Below are 22708 nucleotides of genomic sequence, written 5' to 3'. Positions count from 1 at the left end.
CTTATTATAATTTTTGTAATAAATGTTGATACCTGGTAAGGAATAATTTCTTAGGAGAGTCTTGGCTATTCTTGACCCTTTACATTTCCATATAAATTATCAGCTTGCCAGGTTCTGCAGAAATATCTTTTGGAATTTTGATTGAGATTGTATTGAATCTAAGTATGAATTTGAGGAGAGCACTTCTTTTTAATATCTGTTCATCAGGTGCTATCACCTGGGTAGGATCTGGACATGCTTGTGCCTTCCAGACTCTGCTGCCGTTCCCTTTCTGTGGTAGAAGCAGCTGAGAAGAAAGCTCAACCCTCAATTTGATGAAAGCACTGGAGGGGCCCCTCCCTCTTTTTGCAGGAGACTTTCCTTAAGGCAGAAAGTCCCTGGCAAGGTTCTGGAATTCTAGGATGAAGAAAAATGAAGTCTGTGAGAAACCAGACCCAAAAAACACAATTAAAAAAACTCAGTCACCTCTATATAGCAGGGGCCTTGTACCCTGTGTGTGAGTTCTCAGGGGTCACCTGTTCTTGCACTGACTTGAACCCAGGGCAAATCAACAGAACTTAACATCCTTGAGAACAGATTAAAATTTTTCAATCCTCACTCTCCTCTTTCTCTGTCACTGGTCCTATAGTTTGCTCTGTGGTTACAGACCAAGTTCCATGGAGAAACCAGTTCCAAAGGTAGAGCCTTGTGTATCCTGACTGACTAGACAGGAGAGGAAAGGAACAGACTGTCTTAGCAGGGTTGGTGGCACACACCAGTAATCCCAGCACTTTGGGAGGCTGGGGCGGGTAGATCACTTGAGGTCAAGAGTTGGAGACCAGCCTGGCCAACATAGTGAAACCCCATCTCTACTAAAAGTACAAAAATTTAGCCTGGCTTGGTGGCGGACACCTGTAATCCCAGCTACTCAGGACCGTGAAGTGGGAGAACAGCTTGAACCTGGGAGGTGGAGGTTGCAGTGAACCAAGATCACACCATTGTATTCCAGCCTGGGCAACAGAGTGAGACTGTGTTTTTTTTTTTTTAAAAAAAAAAAAAAAAAAAACTGTCTAGGAAAAGGTAATCTCTAGAATCTGAAGAGGGTTAACAAAATGAGGATTAAGGCAAAATACATTTAGTAATAAGATATTACTTATTACTGGTTGTGGCAGTCTGGTTGTGGGAGTCCACAGTCCTGGCAATTCTGAACTGCCCCAGTAGGAGGAAACCCATCTCTCCAGGGTGAGATTTGTGAGCCATCAGGTCTGGCTAGGGGAATCCACAGTCGTGGCAGTTCTGAACTGTCCCAGTAGAAGGGAAGCCATCTCCAAGGTGAGATTTGTGAGCCGTCACATCTGGTTGTGGGAGTGCACAGTCCTGGCACTTACAAACTGCCCCAGTAGGACTGAGCCGATGGGCCTATTTGTGAGCCATCATGTCTGGCTAGGAGACTCCAAAGCCCTGCCAATTTTGAACTGCCCCAGCAGGAGGGAACCTATCTCTCCAGGGTGAGATTCATGAGCCATTAGGTCTGGTTGTGAGCATTCACAGTCCCCTGGCAATTCTGAACTGCCCCAGTAGGAGGGAACCCATCTCCCCAGAGTGAGATTTGTGAGCCATCAGGTCTGGTTGTGGGAGTCCACAGTCCTGGCACTTCTGAACTGCCCCAGTAGGAGGGAACTCATCTCTCCACGGTGAGATTTGTGAGCCGTCAGGTCTGGTTGTGGGAGTCCACAGTCCTGGCACTGCTGAACTGCCCTAGTAGGAGGGAACTCATCTCTCCAGGTTGAGATTCGTAAGCCATCAGGTCTGCTTGTAGGAGTCCACAGTCCTGGCAAATCTGAACTGCCCCAATAAGAAGGAAGGTATTTCTCTAGGATAAGATGCCGGGGGTGGGTACTGGGATGTGGGGACTAGAATACAGGGGACTAGCAAGAGGGACTTTGAGGAGGGCGAGGGGGAAAGATGGGGGGCACTGGGAAAGGGGTGCCTGACGAGCAGGGTGCTGGCACACTGATGCTCTGGAATTAACAGAGGAAGAGCTGGACAGGGAGTTCAGGGAGGTAGGGTTCTGGGAAGGGGTGACATTAGTCAGCAGGGCAAATGGGTAGGTTGGAAGACTGAACAATGTGGATGGCCCTGGAGAGGAGTCTTACGGCAGGAAGTTTGAGGAGTGAGGGAAGGAAGGAGGACTGGAACACGAGAGCGGGAAGGAACAGAAAGAAATGGAGCATGGGACTGAGGCCGAGAAATCAGAGGTAGCTTTCTGGTCATTTTTCCAAATGAGCGCTACAGAAACTCACTTGTCCAAAGGAGTCAAAATGAGTAACTGAGATGTGCTGAGGCCAACTCCAGTATTTATCTCCTCAGGACATTCCATGACAATGCCTATTATGAAACGTACATTTATCTCCTTGGAACATTTCTTGATGGAATGCCTATTATGGAACATACGTGCTCCCTTTTGTTCTAGTGAGTATGCCCTACCAATCAGGGAAATGGTCCCAGTTTCTTGGTTTAAGAGTGGTCATGGGAAGTAGCAAAGAAAATAAATGGGTATGTAATTATTAGTCCTGTTCTTGGGATGCCATGTAGTTTTGTCCCTCCATAGGCAAAAATTGATCAAGGGGCTAACAGAGGTGGGGGCTTGGGGCCTAGGAAAGCAGTTCTGAAACAGGAATTGGGAAAATGGGAAGTCAGTATCCTAGTCTCTTTCCCTTACTACGTTGTTCAAAGCCCTTTCACATCATTTACCTCAGTGTGTGAATGCACATGATTAGAGATGTTATGTTCATTTTACCAATGAGGACACTAAAGACCAGAAAGCAAACTACCAGTAGTCACAAAGCAGGTGGGACTAGAACTTGACCAAAAAGAGGGCTGGTGGGAAGGAGCACAGAATGGCACAAAGTGCTTACGAGCATCTTTGCCTTCTCCTATATCCCTGGACAGGATCCTGTAGAGGGTGCTTAAGAGCAGAACTGTACTTTTTGTCGCTTACCTCTTTGTTCCTGTGTTCCCTTGGTTTGATGCCTTTCTGTTCACTGGAACCAGAAACATAAGGCCAAAGCTAGTACACTGTCTGCCCATTGAAACTGTGTTCCAAAGAGCTAAAGAAAGCAATAGCTAACAGAAATCTTTGAGTTTGCAGGATGGCAAATAAGAAACAACTTGCTAAGCCAGGCGCAGTGGCTCACGCCTGTAATCCCAGCACTTTGGGAGTCCGAGGCAGGTGGATCACAAGGTCAAGAAATCGAGACCATCCTGGCCAACATGGTAAAACCCCATCTCTACTAAAAATACAAAAATTAACTGGGTGTGGTGGCACATGCCTGTAGTCCCAGTTACTCGGGAGGCTGAGACAGGAGAATCGCTTGAACCTGGGAGGTGGAGGTTGCAGTGAGCCAAGATTGCGCCCCTGCACTCCAGCTTGGCAACAGAGCAAGACTCGGTCACAAAAACAAAAAAATAAAAAGAAACAACTTGCTAAAATAAAACTCCCTCCCCTTCTAAGAGAATGAAATTGGCTAAAATTGGTTAAAACCAATATGGCCGATGAGTATATGCAGAATAAACTTGGTGATATCACAACCCAAATTTCCACCACATGTTTCATACTAGCTCCCCATTTCATACTAACTCCCCTGAATTTGCATATGGGACCCATGAAGAGACATGAAGAGATAATTGTGCATGCCTGAGGGACTTTCCAGATGTTCCCTTTCCTTCTACCAATCACTTGCTAATCCCAGAATCAGCCCCCTAACCTTTTCTAATAAGAGGACTGTGTTGGTTGTGTGTGGTGGCTCACGCCTGTAATCCCAGCACTTCAGGAGGCCAAGGCGGGTGGATCACGAGGTCAAGAGATGGAGACCATCCTGGCCAACATGGTGAAACCTCGTCTCTACTAAAAATACAAAAATTAATTGGGCATGGTGGTGCGCGCCTGTAGTTCCAGCTACTCGGGAGGCTGAGGCAGGATAATCGCTTGAACCAGGGAGGCAGAGGTTGCAGTGAGCCGACATTGCACCACTGCACTCCAGCCTAGCGACAAAGTGAGACTCTGTCTCAAAAAAAAAGAAAGTACTGCCTTAAAGCCAGCACAGGGAGACAGATTTGAGCTGGACTCCTGTCTCCTTGTTGGGTAACCTGCAATGAAAAGCTGTTCTTTTTTCCAAAACCTGGTGTCATAGTATTGACTTTATAAACCAAAAATAAAATCAAAGGCACCTTCTGCAACCATCCCAGTGGATTCCCTCCTTAGCCAGGGCACCCTAAAATTTAACTTGAAAAGACTGGCTCAGGCCATAGAGCCAGGTGGGGGTTGAACTTGATTCATTATACCTTTCCAGCATTAATATCAACACAGACCTTACGTTTGATAAGAAGCATTTACAGTCTATTCTCTCTAAAGCCTGATACTTGGAGGCTTCATGTGCATGATAAAACTCAGGTCTCCACAACCCCTTATTGGAACCCAGACCTTCCTTTCTGTAGGTAAAAACTCTTTCAACCAGTTGCCAATCAGAATGTGCTTAAATCTACCTATGACTTGGAAGCCTCCCCGTTTCCCACCCTTCCAAATTGAACCAATGTAAATCTTCCATGTATTGGTTGATGTATCTCCCTAAAATATATAAAAGCAAGCTGGAAGCCAACCACCTTGGGCATGTGTCCTTAGGACCTTCTGAGGCTGTGTCACAGGTATGTTCTTAATCTTGGCAAAATAAACTTTCTAAATTGATTCAGACTTGTCTTTATAGATACTTTTTGGTTTACAAATTGGCAATGATTGGGTGGGACTCTTTGAGTATAGGTGGCCCTGACCTTTGACAAATCTATCAATATTTGGTTCCAGCTTTTAGCTATCTTTTAGCTGAGGCCTGGGAGCTCTACTTTCTCCAGAGAATCCCTGATCTCCCAAAATTTGATTAAAATCCAAAGTTTATTTTGCTGTAAAATAAACTTTTCTAGAGTTTTTCCTTCTTCCTTTTCTAGAGTTTTACTTGCTTCCAACAAGGAAGGCAAGTTTTCCTACTTCCATGTCAATGGAAGGCAGGGTAATGCCTTTCTGGAGTTTGAGCTCTCTTCCAGCAGGGAAGGCAAGTTTGAGTTTTCCTGCTTCTAGAATGGTAGAGAGCAGCCTTCAGCCTGAGACCCATTCCTGGGTAAGTAGCTGAATTGGGGTTTCATCTTGGTTAAAGCTGCGATTGATCTGGTCATAATTTCTCCTTACTAGTAGAGCACTCACTAATCATAGTGTTGGGGTTTTTGTTGTTGCTTGTTCTGGTCTTTCTCACATCAGGTTTGACCAACTCTGCCTGACTTAACCAAATCTGAATAAGAATTCCAAATTATAGGGAATAAGGCCTTTCTGAATTAGCTAAAATTCCTTGCTGCTGCAAAAGAAAAATGCATTTCTGGTTGCTTTCTTTCTTTTAAAAAAAAATTGTTCTTTCGTTTACTTTTCTTCCACCCTATTTCTCCTGGCCCCACTTCGCCAGCCATTTTCAGTACAAAGAAAAAACTGGAGATTACTCAAACCTGTTAAAGAACTCAGAACAGAGTCACCACTCACCCCTTTTAGGGGTGTTGTGTTTTCTTTGTGGAGTTTCAGGAGTCATGAGCAGATTCTTCTTAGGTCTAAAGTTCAGCTTTCTTGTGTTACATTACCTGACCTCTTTGGATTTTAGGGGTACCAGAGATTACCTTGTACTGTGAGAGGATTTGACCTTGATGTATGTAGTGGTGGATGAGAGCTACAAAGTTAAAGGTGACTGAGGACAGTTTACAGGAAGTGGACTTTGCTGTTTTGTTTTGTTTTTTTCCACCTGGAAAGTTGTTTAGGATCCTAATTCTAATTCAGAGGTGCATTCTACAGAGTCTCTCCATTGCCTTTCCTCTCAAAATTAATCTTGATTGGCTTGTCCGGGCATTAGCATGAGGAACTGAACTGTCGTTTTAGATAAATAAGAGAAATGAGTTTCCTCAGCTCCCAAGAGAAAGGGCATTTTGCTTCTCTCAGCTGAAAGGCACCCCTGGATTACTAGGGGGCTAAGTGGGAGTGTCTGGCAGGTTGACCCCCGGCAACGTGCAGCAGCCCTACAGGGAACCCCCAACAAAATTAGTTTTAAAAGGCTTGTCCAGGAAATGAATATAAGAGCTGGTCATTCCACGCTTTGAGCCCTCCTGGAGGTGCTAGACCTCTGAAGACAGAAATGACTCAGTGGTTAACACACTATGGAGTCATGCCGGTAGCCAGCATACTTCAACCCATTCCACTAAACCTAGGTCGCAAGTCAGTTTCTCCTTAAAAAAAAAAAAAAAAAAAAGTGGGAAACAAATTAATGACCCCCTTTCAGGCACTCTGTTGGTTTTATGGCACCTTTGCTTGCAAGTGTTTGTGTAAAATGGACTTTATGGTCTTTTTATGCACAATTACATCAAGGAAATTTCAGAGCTCAAAGGTCAACCTGCAGCTAGGAGATTCCTAAGTTATCTGTATCTCTACTTTCTTTTCTGCCTGCTTTAACTCTGCTGTTACTTTTCTACTGAGATAGAATCTACTGTTTGCATTCAACGATTTCTTTTTGTTATTTTTTTTACAAACCAGTGAGTTTGTATTAATATCTCCTGGCTAGAGTTCTGAAGTAAAAGTTATAGGATCTTTGTGTAGTGTGTATGTGTGTGTTTATGCATATATATGTGTATTTTGTTGATGTGTTTTTGTCCACAGGGACCATATGTGGCTTAAAGAGTACTCATCCATTAAATAAGCCCAGATGCTTTTCAAGTTTATGTGACAGTAAAATCTGTAATCTAACTTTAAAATTATTGATAAAGTAATATTAGAAATGTCTTAAGAATTATCAGCATACATTTTGTTTGCATTTATTGATCAAGAGATTTCATACTTATCCCTGCTAAATACTATAAGGTGTCGAAATTTGACATAAAGGTTTTTAAACTATAAACTCAGCCATCTTTGCTTGTGGCTTTTGGTTTTTTTGTTTGTTTGTTTGAAACAGAGTCTTACTCTGTCATCTCGGCAAGAGTGCAGTGGCATGATATCAGCTCACTACAACCTCCCCCTCCCAGTTTCAAGCGAATCTCTGCATTGGCCTCCTGAGTAGCTGGGACTACAGGCGTGTGCCACCATGCCCAGCTAATTTTTATATTTTTAGTAGAGACAGAGTTTCACCATGTTGGCCAGGCTGGTCTCAAACTCCTGGCATCAAGTGATCCACCCAACTTGCTCCCAAAGTGCCGGGATTACAGGTGTGAGCTACCATGCCTGGCCATGCTTGTATAATTTTTGATAAATAAGGCATTAGTATTAGTTTAGTGAAAATAACCAAATCTTGAATTATGTGGTAAAATAACCATACATTTAATTTTAAGTTTTACTTAGGTAAACACCTGAAATTCACAGAGTATAAAATGGTTGACGGGGAAATAACTTTAAATGACCACTATTTGCAGTTTTCATAAATAATCTAGGTAAACAATTAAAATAATTAGGTAAATGTAATGGAATAAATGCTTGTAGACAAACTTGTCATAACTTAGGATGTAAAGTTAAATAATACATATTTTGTTAAATGTTTGGGTATTTTCCAATTAAAAAATTATATTGTAGGAAAACATTGGTTTCTAAAAAAGAGTATGCTCTTATTAAAAGGTAATTTTTGTCTAATTCAAAGCTTTAAAGGTTATGTATAAAAAAAGGTAAGAGGAAACAGGAAATAAGATAGATGTACAAAAAGTTACATAATCAAAGAGGTATTTTTGGTAAGCTTAAAAGAAAAATATATGAGAAAGACACTTTTATGGTGAGTTTTTGTCCTAAAATAAAATAATGTTGTTTAAAAAAGAAGGCTATTTAGGCCAAACCAGAAGTCCAAGCATGTTGTGAATGGTCTGAATCATAATACGGTTAGTAAAAAGGGAATTTATAAAAATGTTATATGATTAATTGGTTATAATGAAAGAAAATTCTAATAAATAGTTTTTCTAAAAAATTGGAGTTTAGTATTAAAAACATATTCAAGAATTGGTTAAGATTTCATTAAAAAATTGAGTTACTCTTAGTGTAAGAAGTTTTTAATTTTTAAATTGAATAATCTGTTTCTTTTTGAAATTACTCTGATATCTCAAAAGCTTAATCTATAAAAGAAAATTTTTGAAAAGCAAATGAAAAGTTTTTGGATCTGCTTTTGTCTTCATGTCTTTTCTATCTGTGATTATATGTGTCATATGGTCTTTTCTATCTGTGATTATATGTGTCATATGGAAGTGATATTTCACTATTAAACTGTATGGAAGAGTTCTAGTTATTTAAAGAAATGTAACGGCTTTTCAGACTGATAGAAGTTAGCTCAGATGCCTTTTAATTCACATGACTTCGGCAGTCCTTGGTAAGATTAATTTGGTAAATTTAACCTCAAAATTCTCAGCAACAGTCTAAAATCTTAAAATCATGTTAAATTAAGTAACCTCATTTTTTTTCACTAGGAATTTGGGTTACTAGAAGTTAAAATAGTAGTAGTATAAGATGTGTAAAAAAGTATAAAAGAAAATGTGCGGGGCGCGGTGGCTCACGCCTGTAATCCCAGCACTTTGGGAGGCCGAGGCAGGTGGATCACGAGGTCAAGAGATCGAGACCGTCCTGGTCAACATGGTGAAACCCCGTCTCTACTAAAAATACAAAAAATTAGCTGGGCATGGTGGCGCATGCCTGTAATCCCAGCTACTCAGGAGGCTGAGGCAGGAGAATTGCCTGAACCCGGGAGGCGGAGTTTGCGGTGAGCCGAGATCGCGCCATTGCACTTCAGCCTGGATAACAAGAGCGAAACTCCTTCTCAAAAAAAAAAAAATGTAATTTTTTCCTAGTTAAGAGGCTATTTAATAGTCATTTTAAATTAAAGGAAAATTATACTGTATTATCTTACATTGCTATAAAGAACTACCCGAGATGGGGTAATTTGTGAAGATAAAAGATTTAATTGAGTCACAGTTCTTCAGGCTGTACAGGAAGCATGACTGGGAAGCCTCAGGAAACTTAAAATCATGGCAGAAGTCATAGAGCAAGTGAGCATGTCTTCACATGTGGAAGTGGGAGAGAGGGAGCACAAAGGGGAAAGCGCTACACACTTTCAAAAACCATATGTTGTGAAAACTTGCTATCACAAGAACAGCAAGGGGGAAATGGCCCTCAGATCCAATCACCTCCCACCAGGTCCCTCCCCCAACATCAGGTATTATGATTCAACATGAGATTTGGGTGGGGACACAGTGCCAAGGCATATCATTTACAAGTAACAGTAAATGGACAAAAGGAAAAATTAAGCCAGGGCAACAAAAGGTACCTCTGAGACCTGTGGTTACCAAGAAGATAGTTGATGCAGGGGAAGGACAAAACCAAGTAACTATTAAAATCCAAGAATATAATGTAAAACAATTAATCCAATTTTTAGATTGGTATCATTAGTGTCTTGAGAAATTTTTGCTATAATGGATTGTAAAAATAACCACTTGAAGGACGAAATTTTTAATTTTAAATGCTACTGAAAAAATAAATAAATGCTACTGAATGCAAGTGCTTGTTTGGGCTGATGTACGACCCACAGCTCACTATTGAACAATCACTGATGGTATATGTGATCCAAAGGCACAAGAGGTTATTCCTGAGAGAACAGCTAGCCTAGTGGACTAGATAAATGCCACTGTAAGGTCTGTTTGCCCTGAAAAGGAGACTGCCTGATTCTTCCTATAAAACACTACCTGTAATCCCAGCACTTTGGGAGGCCGAGGCGGGTGGATCATGAGGTCAAGAGATCAAGACCATCCTGGTCAACATGGTGAAACCCCGTCTCTACTAAAAATACAAAAAAAAATTAGCTGGGCATGGTGGCGCACGCCTGTAATCCCAGCTACTCAGGAGACTGAGGCAGGAGAATTGCCTGAACCCAGGAGGCGGAGGTTGCAGTGAGCTGAGATCGCGCCATTGCACTCCAGCCTGGGTAACGAGCGAAACTCCGTCTCAAAAAAAAATAATAATAAAAATAATAAAACACTAAGTGGAGCACTCCAGATGAAGCAGTTGATATGCTTCTTATGTAAGCCATGTAGGACTGGCTTTATGATGACGGGATATTCTTCCACTGACTATGCCTATAACCCAGGTCATAGTAAATTTTGGGCTGAAAGGAGCCCCTATTACATGGGCAACCCTCCCACAGAATCATATGACTATTTGAGAAGCCTTATCAAATTTGTTGTCCCTCATGGGTTTATAGATGGTTAATAAGACATTGAGGTAATTGGGCTGGGTCCCCACCCAAATCTCAACTTGAATTGTATCTCCCAGAATTCACATGTATTGTTGGAGCAACCCAGGAGGAGGTAATTGAATCGTGGAGGCCAGTCTTTCCTGTGCTATTCTTGTGATAGTAAGTCTCATGAGCTCTGATGGGTTTATCAAGGGTTTCTGTTTTTGCTCCTTCCTCATTTTCTCTTGCTGCCACCATGTAGTAAGTGCTTTTAGTCTCCCACCATGATTCTGAGGCCTCCCCAGCCATGTGGAGCTGTAAGTCCAATTAAAACTCTTTTTCTTCCCACTCTCAGTTATGTCTTTATCAGCAGCACGAAAATGGACTAACACAGTAAATTAGTACTGGCAGAGTGGGGCGCTGCTGAAAATATACTAAAAAATGTAGAAGTGGCATTGGAACTGGGTAACAGGCAGAGGTTGGAACAGTTTGGAGGGCTCAGAAGAAGACAGGAAAACATGAGAAAGTTTGGAACTTTCTAGAGGCTCATTGAATGGCTTTGCTCTTGTCCAGCATCCCAGATAAATGAGGTCACACGAACGAATTGAAGAATGGTTGATGCAGGGGATTTTATTGCCAATGAAAGTGGCTCTCAGTGGAAAGGCGAGCTGAAAAAGGGATGGGGCAGGCAGGTATGCTTCCCCTAAAGTCCACCCATCTCCAGCTGGATTCTTCTCTGAAGTTAAACCATCAGGCTGTCCCTCTGGAGGTAAGCCACTTCTCTCCAGTGTCCAGCCTTAGTCCCCGACACCCAGCTGTGTCTCTCTGCCGGCTGAGTCTCGGGATTTTATAGGCAAAGGATGGGGCTAGGCAGGCCATGGGTAGTTTAGTGAAAGGCAGTATTCAAGCGGGAAAACTAAAGTTCTCACTTTGGGCCTCAGGTTTCAGGCTTTTCAGCATGAGGGTGGGATTTTATTGGGTACCCACCCTTTTCTGCTTAGAATTTCTCTACCTCCATCCCGATCAATATGAAATGTTGATATAAGCAAAATGTCATATTATTTCATGTAATAGAGTTTTGATATGATTCTGTTTCACTGTGGTGGGATACTCATTGTATAGAATAACAATTTCTACATTTAAATTAAAATACACATTATCTATTTTCTTTTTTTTGTTGTTGTTTTTGTTTTTTAAAGATGGGGTTTCACCATGATGGCCAGGCTGGTCTTGAACTCCTGACCTCAGGTGATCCACCCACCTCGGCCTCCCAAAGTGCTAGGATTACAGGCGTGAGCCACTGCGCCCAGCCACATTGTCTATTTTCATGTTCATAATCCAAGTACTCCAACTTAAGGAATGTGAAATAATCAATAGCTCTTTAATTCTAGGGAAAAAGTAGAAGGTAACAGCCTTTTATTCACGTGAATGTATAAGAGTACATGCTTTAAGATATTTCCATTTATTTTAAAAAACAAACTTCTTGATGGACTCAGTGACACATGTTTATAATCCCAGCCCTTTGGGAGGCCAAGATGGAAAGATTGCTTGAGCCTAGGTATTTGAGAGCAGCTTGGGCAATGAAAAATAAAATAATTAGCTGGGTGCAGTAGTGCATGCCTGTTGTCCCAACTACTCAGGCTGAAGTAGGAGGACCACATGAGCCTCAGAGGCCGAGGCTGCAGTGAGCCCTGATCACACCAGTGCACACCAGCTTGAGTGACAGAGTAAGACCCTGTCTCTTAAAAATAAAACAAGGCCGGGCATGGTGGCTCATACTTGTAATCCCAGCACTTTGGGAGGCTGAGGCAGGTCGATCACTTGAGGGTCAGGAGTTCAAGACCAGCCTGGCCAACACGGCCTCATCTCTATTAAAAATACAAAAATTAGCCAGGCATGGAAGTGGGCATCTGTAATCCAAGCTACTTGGGAGGCTGAGGCAGGAGAATCACTTAAGCCCAGGATGCAGAAGCTGCGGTGAGCCAAGATTGCGCCATTGCACTCCAGCCTGAGCAACAGAGTGAGACTCCATCTCAAAAAAAAAAAAAAAAACTTAATTGATAAGTCTCAAAAGTACCATTTTACCTCTGCAGTATACACTTTATATTTCTGAATGTCTAGTGCAGTCATGAAAACGATGTCATATTGAGGTATAGGAGTATTAAGAAGCACAGCTGTTTCAAAATCTACACTTGACAAATACAGTGATTTGTTGCCAACTTCGTAGTGGAGTGAAGAGGAATAAATGCCAATTGTTTTGTAGTATTGACTTTTCAAAAGATATGAGAAAGAAACCATAACTGAGAAGAAAACATGTCTGACTTTCAGGGCCTTTTCATTTTCTTTTGTTTTAAGCAGAAAACATGACAGATGACTTTGCTGCCTAAAATGTTGTGACTATTAAGGAAATAAATACTTTGTGCTTCTAAGTGAAAAGAAAAAAATCCCTGAGATGCTAAGAAAGGAAGCAAAGAGGCAGAGCAGCTGGGAAGCACTCTCCTTCCTTCTGTAATCTATCAATATTTGTGGGATCCATGGATGTGGTTAATTTGTGTGCTAATAATTTGGTATTGTGGCTTCTATTTGCCTTATGGTTCTCTAGCAGTGGAACATAGTGTGTTATTAAAAAGTGAACAAAGGGTATGCCTGAAGTACTCAGAGTTCACACTAGGGTACTATGTGATTGTTTAGTTTTTGTAGTGTTTCTTGTTTTCTCAGTCTTTTTTTCTGAGGACAGAGCAAATGGAATCTGACTAGAGGACACCAGTTTGATTTACAAACTATGAAAAGGGGTAGTAACTTTTATTACTGGGGAACAAACATGTTACCCTTTCTTGCATAGTTCATTTAGCATTTAGAAAAATTGCTTTTTTAGTCCTTGTGATCAGTGTCAGCTTTTACTTTTTAGAAATCAACCATTGTCTTGTTTTTCTCACCTCTTCTCCCTTCGTAGTCTTGTAAATCTGAAAATTATTACTGCTAATTAGAATCAAAGTAGATTTTGCCACATGAATATTGATTACATAAAGAGACTTATTTGAAGTCTGCATGATTTAGTAACAGCCTTTCTGGGGATATTTGATACATTTTTTATCCATTGTATGTACTTTACCAGAAGCTTTTTTTTTTCCACACAAGAAAAGCAAACAGAAGTTTATTAACATAATTACTTTGTGAATACATGGGAGATAACTCAGAGAAATGAGGAAATCTCAAGAGTAGATCTCAAAGAGGTGGCTTAAACTTCAGACTTAAACACTTCATTCCCCAACACAAAGAATGAAGGGTGTGGGCCAGACAACCCATTCTCTGTTAAGACTACCTGGCCAAGAAGTGCAGGGTAAACAAAAGTGAGGTTTGTTATGCAGATTGAACTTGTGCTTTTTGTGTTGATAAGAGTTCCTAGTGATTTAGGCCTTTAATCCCAGCACTTTGGGAGGCTGAGGCAGGTGGATCACTTGAGGTCAGGAGTTTGAGACCAGCCTGGCCAACATGGTGAAACCCCATCTCTACTGAAAAAAAGACAAAAATTAGCTAGGCTTGGTGACAGGCACCTGCAATCCCAGCTACTCCGGAGACTGAGGCAGGAGAATCACTTGAAACTGGGAGGCGGAGGTTGCAGTGAGCTGAAATTGTACCACTGCCCTCCAGCCTGGCAACAGAACCAGATCCTGTCTCAAATAAATAAAAAGTTTCCAGTGATTTAGTCATCCTTCTCTTCCTGGTACAGAGAGGAAGATAATCTTGCAAATGCAGATATTCTTTATAAAATAAATTTCTCTTACAAAAGGATAACTTTTATTGTTTTCAGGGCTTCTCCTCTGTCTTCTGTTTCCCAAAATAATCAGTTTAAAGTAATCCTGTGCCAAAGAGGTATATTTGGAATGGCATATGCTAGTGTCCTACAGGCATATTTTGAGGTGTCTCGTCCTGAACTCTGCAGTTGGCTCCCTCCCCATTATGTAAATAAAATCTATAGGAGACCATTGATTTCCACTGAGCTCCTGCACCAGCTGCAACAGACCAAACCAAGTTGGAGTCCCTTCTACTAAAGTTCGATGTCACCAATCTGAAACTAAGTTATCTGACCTGAGAAATCAAGAGAGAGAGAGAGAAAAACAGAAACAGACAGAGGGGTCAAATTCCCAAACAGGCCAGTTTTAGCTGGCATGGTAAGGGAGTCTCCTCTGCTTTAACCCTTACAAGGAAAGTAACTTTGAAACTACTAATTTGCTTTTTGTTTCTTATTTCTGCTTTTTTCAGCCTTTTACTCATCCAGAAACACTACCCACATTTTGGAGATGAGCTCTCAACTTCTTGTTCTAAGGGTTGCGTGATTGGTGAATCGTTCTTTGCTCAAATAAACTGTTAAATTTATCTTGACTATTTTGATTCCCAAATTGGATTTAGATTTGAGGCCATTAAATTTCACTATTTAATAATAACCCTAATGGATGAGAATAAGCATTTCTCAATTTCTGGTGATATGGTTTGGCTGTGTCCCCACCCAGAATCTCATTTTGAATTATATTCCCCATAATCCCCACGTGTCAAGGGCGGGACCAGGAGGAGGTAATTGGATCATGGAGGTTGGTCCCCCATACTGTTCTTGTGATAGTGAATGAATCTCATGAGATCTGTTGGTTTTATAAACATCTGGCATTTCTCCTGCTTGCACTCACTCCATCCTGCTGCCCTGTGAAGAAGGTGCCTGCTTCTCCTTTGCCTTCTGCCATGATTATAAGTTTCTTGAGGTTTCCTCCCCAGCAATACAGAACTGTGAATTAATTAAACCTCTTTACTTTATAAATTGCCCAGTCTCAGGTATTTCTTCGTAGCAGTGTGAGAACTAATTTATCTGGGTACTTAACATTGGTTTTTGTCTGTGGTTTTTCACATATACTTAGGGCTGCCATGTACAGTTATATGTACTTCACAACATAATTCCAGGGAGAGCCATTCGTGTAAATGACAATGTCTGTGGTTCCCCCTGGAGCTGTGCAGTGAGGCAGCCTGCTACACTTAACTTCACTTTCTATAGTGCTGGTTAGTTTAATTGGCATTACTATTTAAATTGTCTTGATTCAACAGAATATTTAGGAGTCTCACGTTAACTTCCAAGAGAATTCCTCTTTAGCCTCTGTGCCATGAAATTTTGTGTCTGTGTGGATTAATTTGGATATATAGAAAGGGGACATATACAGTATTCAGCCAGTGTTTAAAATATGAAAAATATACAATTTAAGATTTAAATATACCATCAATTTGGAAATAGCTTTGTTTTTCATGCTTAATCTCTGATTCTTAGAGATTCTCAGCAACTGGACATCCTACAATTCAGTCATATTGTGACAGTAACTACTCAGTTAACATCAAACTCTTTAAGGGCTCACTCAATCCCACAAAACTGCCCTCACTTCAGGCACCAATCACAAATCCTGGGTCCCCAGACTACCCCCACCTCTGACTTTGTTACCAATTTGAGGCTTCCTATAACCTTCTCTGATGTTTGATAATTTGCCAGAATGACTCACAAAACTCAGGAAAACTCTCTGCTTGCATTTACTGGTTTATGATTAAAGGACACAATTCAGGAACATCCAGATGGAAGAGATGAATAAGGCAAGGTGTGGGTTGGAGAGGCAGGGAGCTTCCATGCCCTCTTCAGCATGCTGCCCTCCCAGCACTTTGATGTGTTCAAGAACTCAGGAACTTACTGAATCCCATTGTTTAGTAAGTTTAGTAAGGTTTTTATGGAGGTTTCATTACATAGGCATGATAGACTAAATCATTGGCCATTGGTGATAGAACTCAATCTCTAGCACCGTTCCCAGGAGGTCAAGGGGTAGGGCTGAAAGTTCCATCCTTTTAATCAAGGCTTGGTCTTTCTGGTTACCAGCCCCTGACCTGAAGCTATCTAGGTCCTCTTACCACTAGAGTCACCTTAGCATAAACTCAAGTATGATTGATTGGGGCTTATGATGAATAACAAAAGATGCTCCTATTACTCAGGAAATTCCAAGGATATTAGGAGTTTTATTCTAGGAATGATGGACAAAGACCAGATATGTATTTTTATTATTTCACATTTGAATATTCTGAACAGTTTGCATTATTATAATGTTTTTAAAAACTAGAAAAACTCAACAAGAGGATTGGTATTAAAATGATAAAATAATATGTAGCCATTAAAATTGTTGTGTATATGTGTATACATACATATATAGAGAGAGAAAGGAGTTTTTATAAACAGTTTTGAACTTGATTAGCAATTTCAGCAGTTTCCAAATGGATGTATTTGTTGGTAACAAATCTACCAGCAGGAGAAGAGAATTATACAAAGCTGCCAACACAGTACAGGCAGTCTACAATTTATGAAAGAGTTGTGTTCTAAAAGTTGGCTGTTTGAAATTCTGAACACTTTCCCAATGAAACAATGTTATAAATACTCTGGACCCAAGTCAGGCTAGAACAGCCTTAATTTTACCTATGGAATTCTTGGAATACATGTAGTATCCACACTTCTATTTATAATAGTTTTGAGTCAACTGCATCTTCAGTTTCAGCTAGAACCATCTAAAACTGATCTTCCTTCAGTAGAGTTGGGAATTTGGAGAATATTTTAAGCATAGTATAGCTTCAGATGTTAATTAAACTTCTGGCCAATGGCAACCTGTTAACTAAATCTTCAGAAAAAAAGATTTCTCCACCTGCCCTTAACTCCAAGATTATAGTTACGGAAATAAGATTTCCTTCAGAAGTTAAGAACTGCTTGTAATTGTCTTTTTTATTTATTTTTTTAATCCTAAAAGCAATACATATTCATGTAAAAATAATTAAAAGTAGAGGTAGTATCCTCCACTTGCTGTTAAATTATTTAGAAAATTGTGTTTTTGTGTACACATACAACATAGATAAAACAAGTATGGCTAAAAAGAAGCAAAGCAATTGGTAAATAAAGATGAAGGTTTGTTAGATTGTTCATATTCTTTCAACTTTCTGTAAGTTTGAAAATTTCAAAACAAAAAGGTGGAGACTTTTTTAAAGTAGCAGGAATATTTGCTTATCTTCAATCCCCAACCTCATTCTCCTCTCCAGAGTTCTCTGCTAGCAGTATATATAGTTTTTCAAGTATCTTTTCAAGCATATTTTTTAAATCCATTTACAGAAAGTATTTTTTTGCACAAACAGAATCTCAGTGTATATAGAATTATACTACTGTCACCAGACAAGGAGTTTTGTTCCAGACCCCAAGAGCAGGTTCTTGGCTGTCATGCAGGAAAGAATTCAGGGCAAGTCACAGAGTAGAGCGAAGTTAAAATAGTTTATTACAGAGTAGGGCATCCTCAAAGAGCAATAGGAGGGCACACCCATTTCAAATATAATGCTAATATTGGTTATTAAGAGAAGTGTACTTCATTACAGAGGCTTGTGATCAGCTTGTGACAGGCTGTTAGTATTCTTACTTTCTTATGTTACTATTGATTTTAGCAAGAATTTATGAGTGTACTATTATTTTTAAAGCAAAACCTGTTCTTAGAATGCTTTTTGTTCTTAAAGTACTGGGACATTTCCAGTAGTCCTGGGTCTTTAGTTAGTGAACATTATTGACTTGTTCCCTCAAGCATAAATATCTTACAACCAAGAGTGCTCAGCCCCCTGGGAACATAACGCAGCAGGTTTGGTTTTATCCAGCCTTTATTCAAGATTGAGTCACTCTGGTTAGGATGCCTCTCACACTGTTTACTGATATTCTACTTACTTTTAAAATTTAACAGTATGTATTAGTTTTCTCTTGCTGCTGAAAAATTACCACAAATGTAATGCCTTAAAACTACACAAATTAATTCAAGTTCTGAGGTCAGAATTCCAAAATGGGTTTCACTGGGCTAAAATCAAGGTGTTGGCTGGGCTCCATTTCTTCTGGAAGCTCCAGAAGAGACTTGATTTTCTTGCTGTTTCCACGTCCTGAAGGTCTCCTGCATTTCTTGTTTTGTGGCCCTTCTCTCTTTAAAGCCATAGCATAGCATCTTCAAATATCTCTTTCACTGATTCTTCCGCCTCTAAGTGCTCTGTGATTACACTTGACCCACCTGGATAATCCCTAGCTCAAGATCCTTAATCATATCTGCAAAGTCCCTTTTGCCAAGTAAGGTAACAAATTGACAGAGTCCAGGGACTAGGATATGGACATCTTTGGAAGGCCATCATGTCGCCTACCACACAGGATATTGTGGCTGTCTTGCTTTATCAGTATATATGAATCTGACATTCTTTTTAACAACTGGACAAAACTGATGTAAAACTTACCTAACCCCTCATGTGATGAATATTTAGGTTTCCCTTTTATGCTGAAATAAACTGCTGTGAACATTTTTGTATATGTGAATATATAAGAGTATCTGTGGGATAAATTTCTAAAACTGAAATTGCTCAGTCAAAGGTGGTAAAAGATAAATGTTGGCACATTAAGATTTTAAGAGTTTATGTGAGCAGACAGTGCTTCATGAGTCAAGCAGCTCTAAACCAGAAGTGGTTGAGGCTCTACTGAAGGAGCCTGAGGGCAAGGCCTTTATAGGGTGAATGTAGAAGTAGAGCAAATAAATTATTTGATTAAAGTTTGAGCAGTTGGCTTATTTGGACCATGCCTGTGAGAAGTTCAAGAAAATGTAACTAATGCCCAGTTGGCTGCCTGTGATTGGCTGAGCTAAGCTTGGTGATCTTTTAAATTCAGTTTTGGTTGCTTAAGTAGAACCCTGAGCCTTACAGCCACCTCAGTCTAAGGGCCTCCCATTGTGTTATTTTAATAAAGGGTAAATGTGGTGATAATACAGCCAAGTTGCCCTCCAAACTGTTGTACCAGTGTACTGCACATTCCCACAGCCAAACCTATTTCTCTACTCTCTTGTCAAAATATTCAGTCTTTTTAATGTTTTTTAATAGATGTGTAAAAATTATATTAATTCAAATTGCATTTCCATAATTTAAAATGAGATTAAGCATTGTCGTACTACTTTTATTAGAATTTTCTATATTAAACTTTTTGGACCCAAAAGAGAAATATATTTCATGATGCATCATGAGAATTGGGGTACATAATGCTTACGTTTATTTAAAACCACGTTTATCCCATACAAAATTTATTTTAAATAAATATACATCAGAATTTAATGGTTTTCAAAGAGATTGTTTAGTGATAATTACCAGACCTCCTCATGATAAATACTATATATGGAACTTTGGTATTGATTACATAAAATATGATCATTTTTCTTTTATTTTTGGTGTTAAAAAATAATTCTGAATCGGTGATGTTTTTAGCTCTAAAATTGCCAACGTCATAACATCAGTTTTGAGTGTGTGTCTATCTTACCTCATTGTCGTATCCTGCCTTCCCTCACACTTTTAGAAAATTGTCCAACAAAGCAAACTAGGATAAAACCTGTATGATAAATGTATAGAGAAGATATAGAGAAATGTAATTGGGGATTATTTATGCCCCACCTTCATTTATTTATTTATTTATTTTTGAGACTGAGTCTCACTCTTCTTGCCCAGCCTGGAGTGCAGTGGCGCAATGTCGGCTTACTGCAACCTCTGCCTCCCGGATTCAAGCGATTCTCCTGTCTCAGCCTCACAAGTAGCTGGGATAACAGGCTTATGCCACCACACCTGGCTAATTTTTGTATTTTTTTTTTTTTTTTTTTTTTTTTTTTTTTTTTGAGACGGAGTTTCGCTCTTGATACCCAGGCTGGAGTGCAATGGCGCGATCTCGGCTCACCGCAACCTCCGCCTCCTGGGTTCAGGCAATTCTCCTGCCTCAGCCTCCTGAGTAGCTGGTATTACAGGCACACGCCACCGTGCCCAGCTAATTTTTTGTATTAGTAGAGACGGGGTTTCACCATGTTGACCAGGATGGTCTCGATCTCTTGACCTCGTGATCCACCCGCCTCGGCCTCCCAAAGTGCTGGGATTACAGGCTTGAGCCACCGCTCCCGGCTATTTTTGTATTTTTAGTAGACATGGCATTTCACCATGTTGGCCAGGCTGGTCTTGAACCCCTGGCCTCAGGTGATCCGCTCACCTCGGCTTCCCAAAGTGCTGGAAATTCAGGCATGAGCCGCCATGCCCAGCCAATTTTTCAGTTGATTTTAAATTATTGAGCTCTGAAAGAAAAGTTTCACTCCTTAATCTAAACCTTTAAAGAGTTTTTCTAAATGCAAAACATTGATTGCTTCTGGAGATGGGAGCAGGGACTGGGTAGCTGGGGTGGTGATATCAAGGGTGAGAGGCAATCTTTTTACTCTACAGTCCTTTTTTTTTTTTTTTTGTATTTTTAAACATTTTAAATATGGAATTGGATCACCTGTTAGAAATAATCACGAATCTTAAATTCAGTGGACCAAAAAAAATTTTTAATAATCATTTTTAAAGCCCTTTTACGGTTGGATCTCCTGTGATTCAAGCGGCAGCTTGATTTCATTGAAATGTGGAAAGATGAGTCATCATATTTTTTCACATTAAAGAATGGTTCTAAAATTGATTCTTGGCTCAACTTGGAGGCTCCTCTTTTGGACCTCTACTGTTGGTTTTCCTCGGGGCCCTATGGCTTCAATTATCGTCTGTTTGATGACAACTGCCAAATCTCAATCTGTAATGCAATCACCAGCCCTACTACCTTTTATGCACATTAAAGTTTGACAGCCATTAAATCAGAAAGTGGAGAAAGGTTTATAAACTTTTCCTCCTTTTACTGCTTTTTTCTTTTTCCTCTTCTATGCCATAGGTTTGCTGGTGGTATCAAATAACATTATACAGTGTGGCTTATCCCTGTTTCTGTCATTCAGAGTTTAAAAACATTTTTACCTGTCAGAATAAAATGCTTCTTTGATCAACCACCTTTTGGCTAATATTCTTTACTATTTTAGGTTGAATTCTCTTACCCGCCCCTGATTCCAGGAGATGGACATGACAGCCACACTTTACCTGAAGAATGGAAGTATTTGCCCTTCCTTGCCTTACCAGATGGTGCACACAACTACCAGGAAGGTATGTAACAAGACAGTGAAGCAGTTAGGTGCCATTTTTTAAAAAATTTGCCAAGATGGCCGGGCGCGGTGGCTCAAGCCTGTAATCCCAGCACTTTGGGAGGCCGAGGCGGGTGGATCACGAGGTCAAGAGATCGAGACCATCCTGGTCAACATGGTGAAACCCCGTCTCTACTAATACAAAAAAATTAGCTGGGCACGGTGGCGCGTGCCTGTAATCCCAGCTACTCAGGAGGCTGAGGCAGGAGAATTGCCTGAACCCAGGAGGCGGAGGTTGCGGTGAGCCGAGATCGCGCCATTGCACTCCAGCCTGGGTAACGAGCGAAACTCCGTCTCAAAAAAAAAAAAAAAAAAAAAAAAAATTTGCCAAGATATCTTAGGTTCTAAATACTTTGAGAAATTAAAGCCCTTCAGCCTATTACAGCTATTTATAAAATATTTACATGCTTGTTTAGAGATGACTAGTCATTCACTAGAGCACCTCTAAAGGAGTGCCAGGCTTATACTGTCCTTGGCTGGTGAACCTTGGCCAGCCTTCTACCAAGTGATTAGCCAGAGGAGGACAGCCACTACTGGGAGCAGTTCCTCCTACATCTACACTTCAGACTTCTAAGAGGCAAACCAGGGGCTTACCAGCACATTGCCTGGGACTCTAGCTGCATACTTGCAGTACTAGGTTAGTACTCCAGGGCCCACCTAGAAACAGCTGAGATTGTTTTTGTGTCGCTGTCACAAGTACTTTGCTTGCAAGGTTGCTTGCTTGCATGCAGAGCATGTTAACACCGTCAAAGAAAGCAGGACTATGAAGTTCTTACCGAATCTCCTGCCACCCTATAAATGAGTACTTTGCCTGACTTAATGAAGGACTGTGTTTTACTATGGTATTTGATGCTCTACAAAAATCTTTTTGTTGTTGTTGCTTTTCTTTTCTTTTTTGGAGACAAAATCTCACTGGGTTGCCCAGGCTGGTCTCAAACTCCTGAGCTCAAGCAGTTCTCCTCCCCCAGCTCCCCAGTAGCTGGGATGTGCCACCATGCCCAGCAAAAGGACTGCTGCAAACATGTGAATTAAGATTATAGTGAATGTTGGCCAGGTGTGGTGGCTCACTCTTGTAATCGCAGCACTTTGGGAGGCTGAGGCGGGCGGATCACGAGGTCAGGAGATCGAGATCAGTCTGGCCAACATAGTGAAACCCCTTCTCTACTAAAATTACAAAAAATTAGCCAGGTATGGTGGTATGCACCTGTAATCCCAGCTCCTCGGGAGGCTGAGGCAGGAGAATCATATGAACCCAGGAGGTGGAGGTTGCAGTGAGCCAAGATCACCATTGCACTCCACCCCAGGTGACTGTGAGACTCCATCTCAAAAAAAAAAAAGATTATAGTGAATGTTCTACAAATTTTCTTTATA

The 22708-nt window shown here is 40.6% G+C and overlaps 1 protein-coding gene across 4 annotated transcripts in view; it reads left to right on the top strand.

Moving 5' to 3' along the window:
* The window catches only part of AVL9 (AVL9 cell migration associated), an 80182-nt gene that overhangs the window by 10345 nt on the left and 47129 nt on the right, over positions 1 to 22708 (top strand). For 3 of the 4 annotated variants that reach the window (XM_064380471.1, XM_012461308.3, XM_012461310.3), the window contains exon 2: positions 21179 to 21299. In XM_064380471.1, the coding sequence (XP_064236541.1) occupies positions 21179 to 21299 (121 nt within the window). Of the gene's footprint in view, positions 1 to 8845; positions 11020 to 21178; positions 21300 to 22708 lie in introns of those variants that run through there. The other variant, XM_012461309.3, reaches the window with a different exon arrangement.

Source organism: Aotus nancymaae, unplaced genomic scaffold (genome assembly GCF_030222135.1).
Source record: "Aotus nancymaae isolate 86718 unplaced genomic scaffold, 86718_ANA_hifiasm-v0.15.2.pri h1tg000025l, whole genome shotgun sequence".
NCBI classification, from domain to species: Eukaryota; Metazoa; Chordata; class Mammalia; order Primates; family Aotidae; genus Aotus; species Aotus nancymaae.
This window is presented reverse-complemented; position numbering and strand designations above follow the sequence as displayed.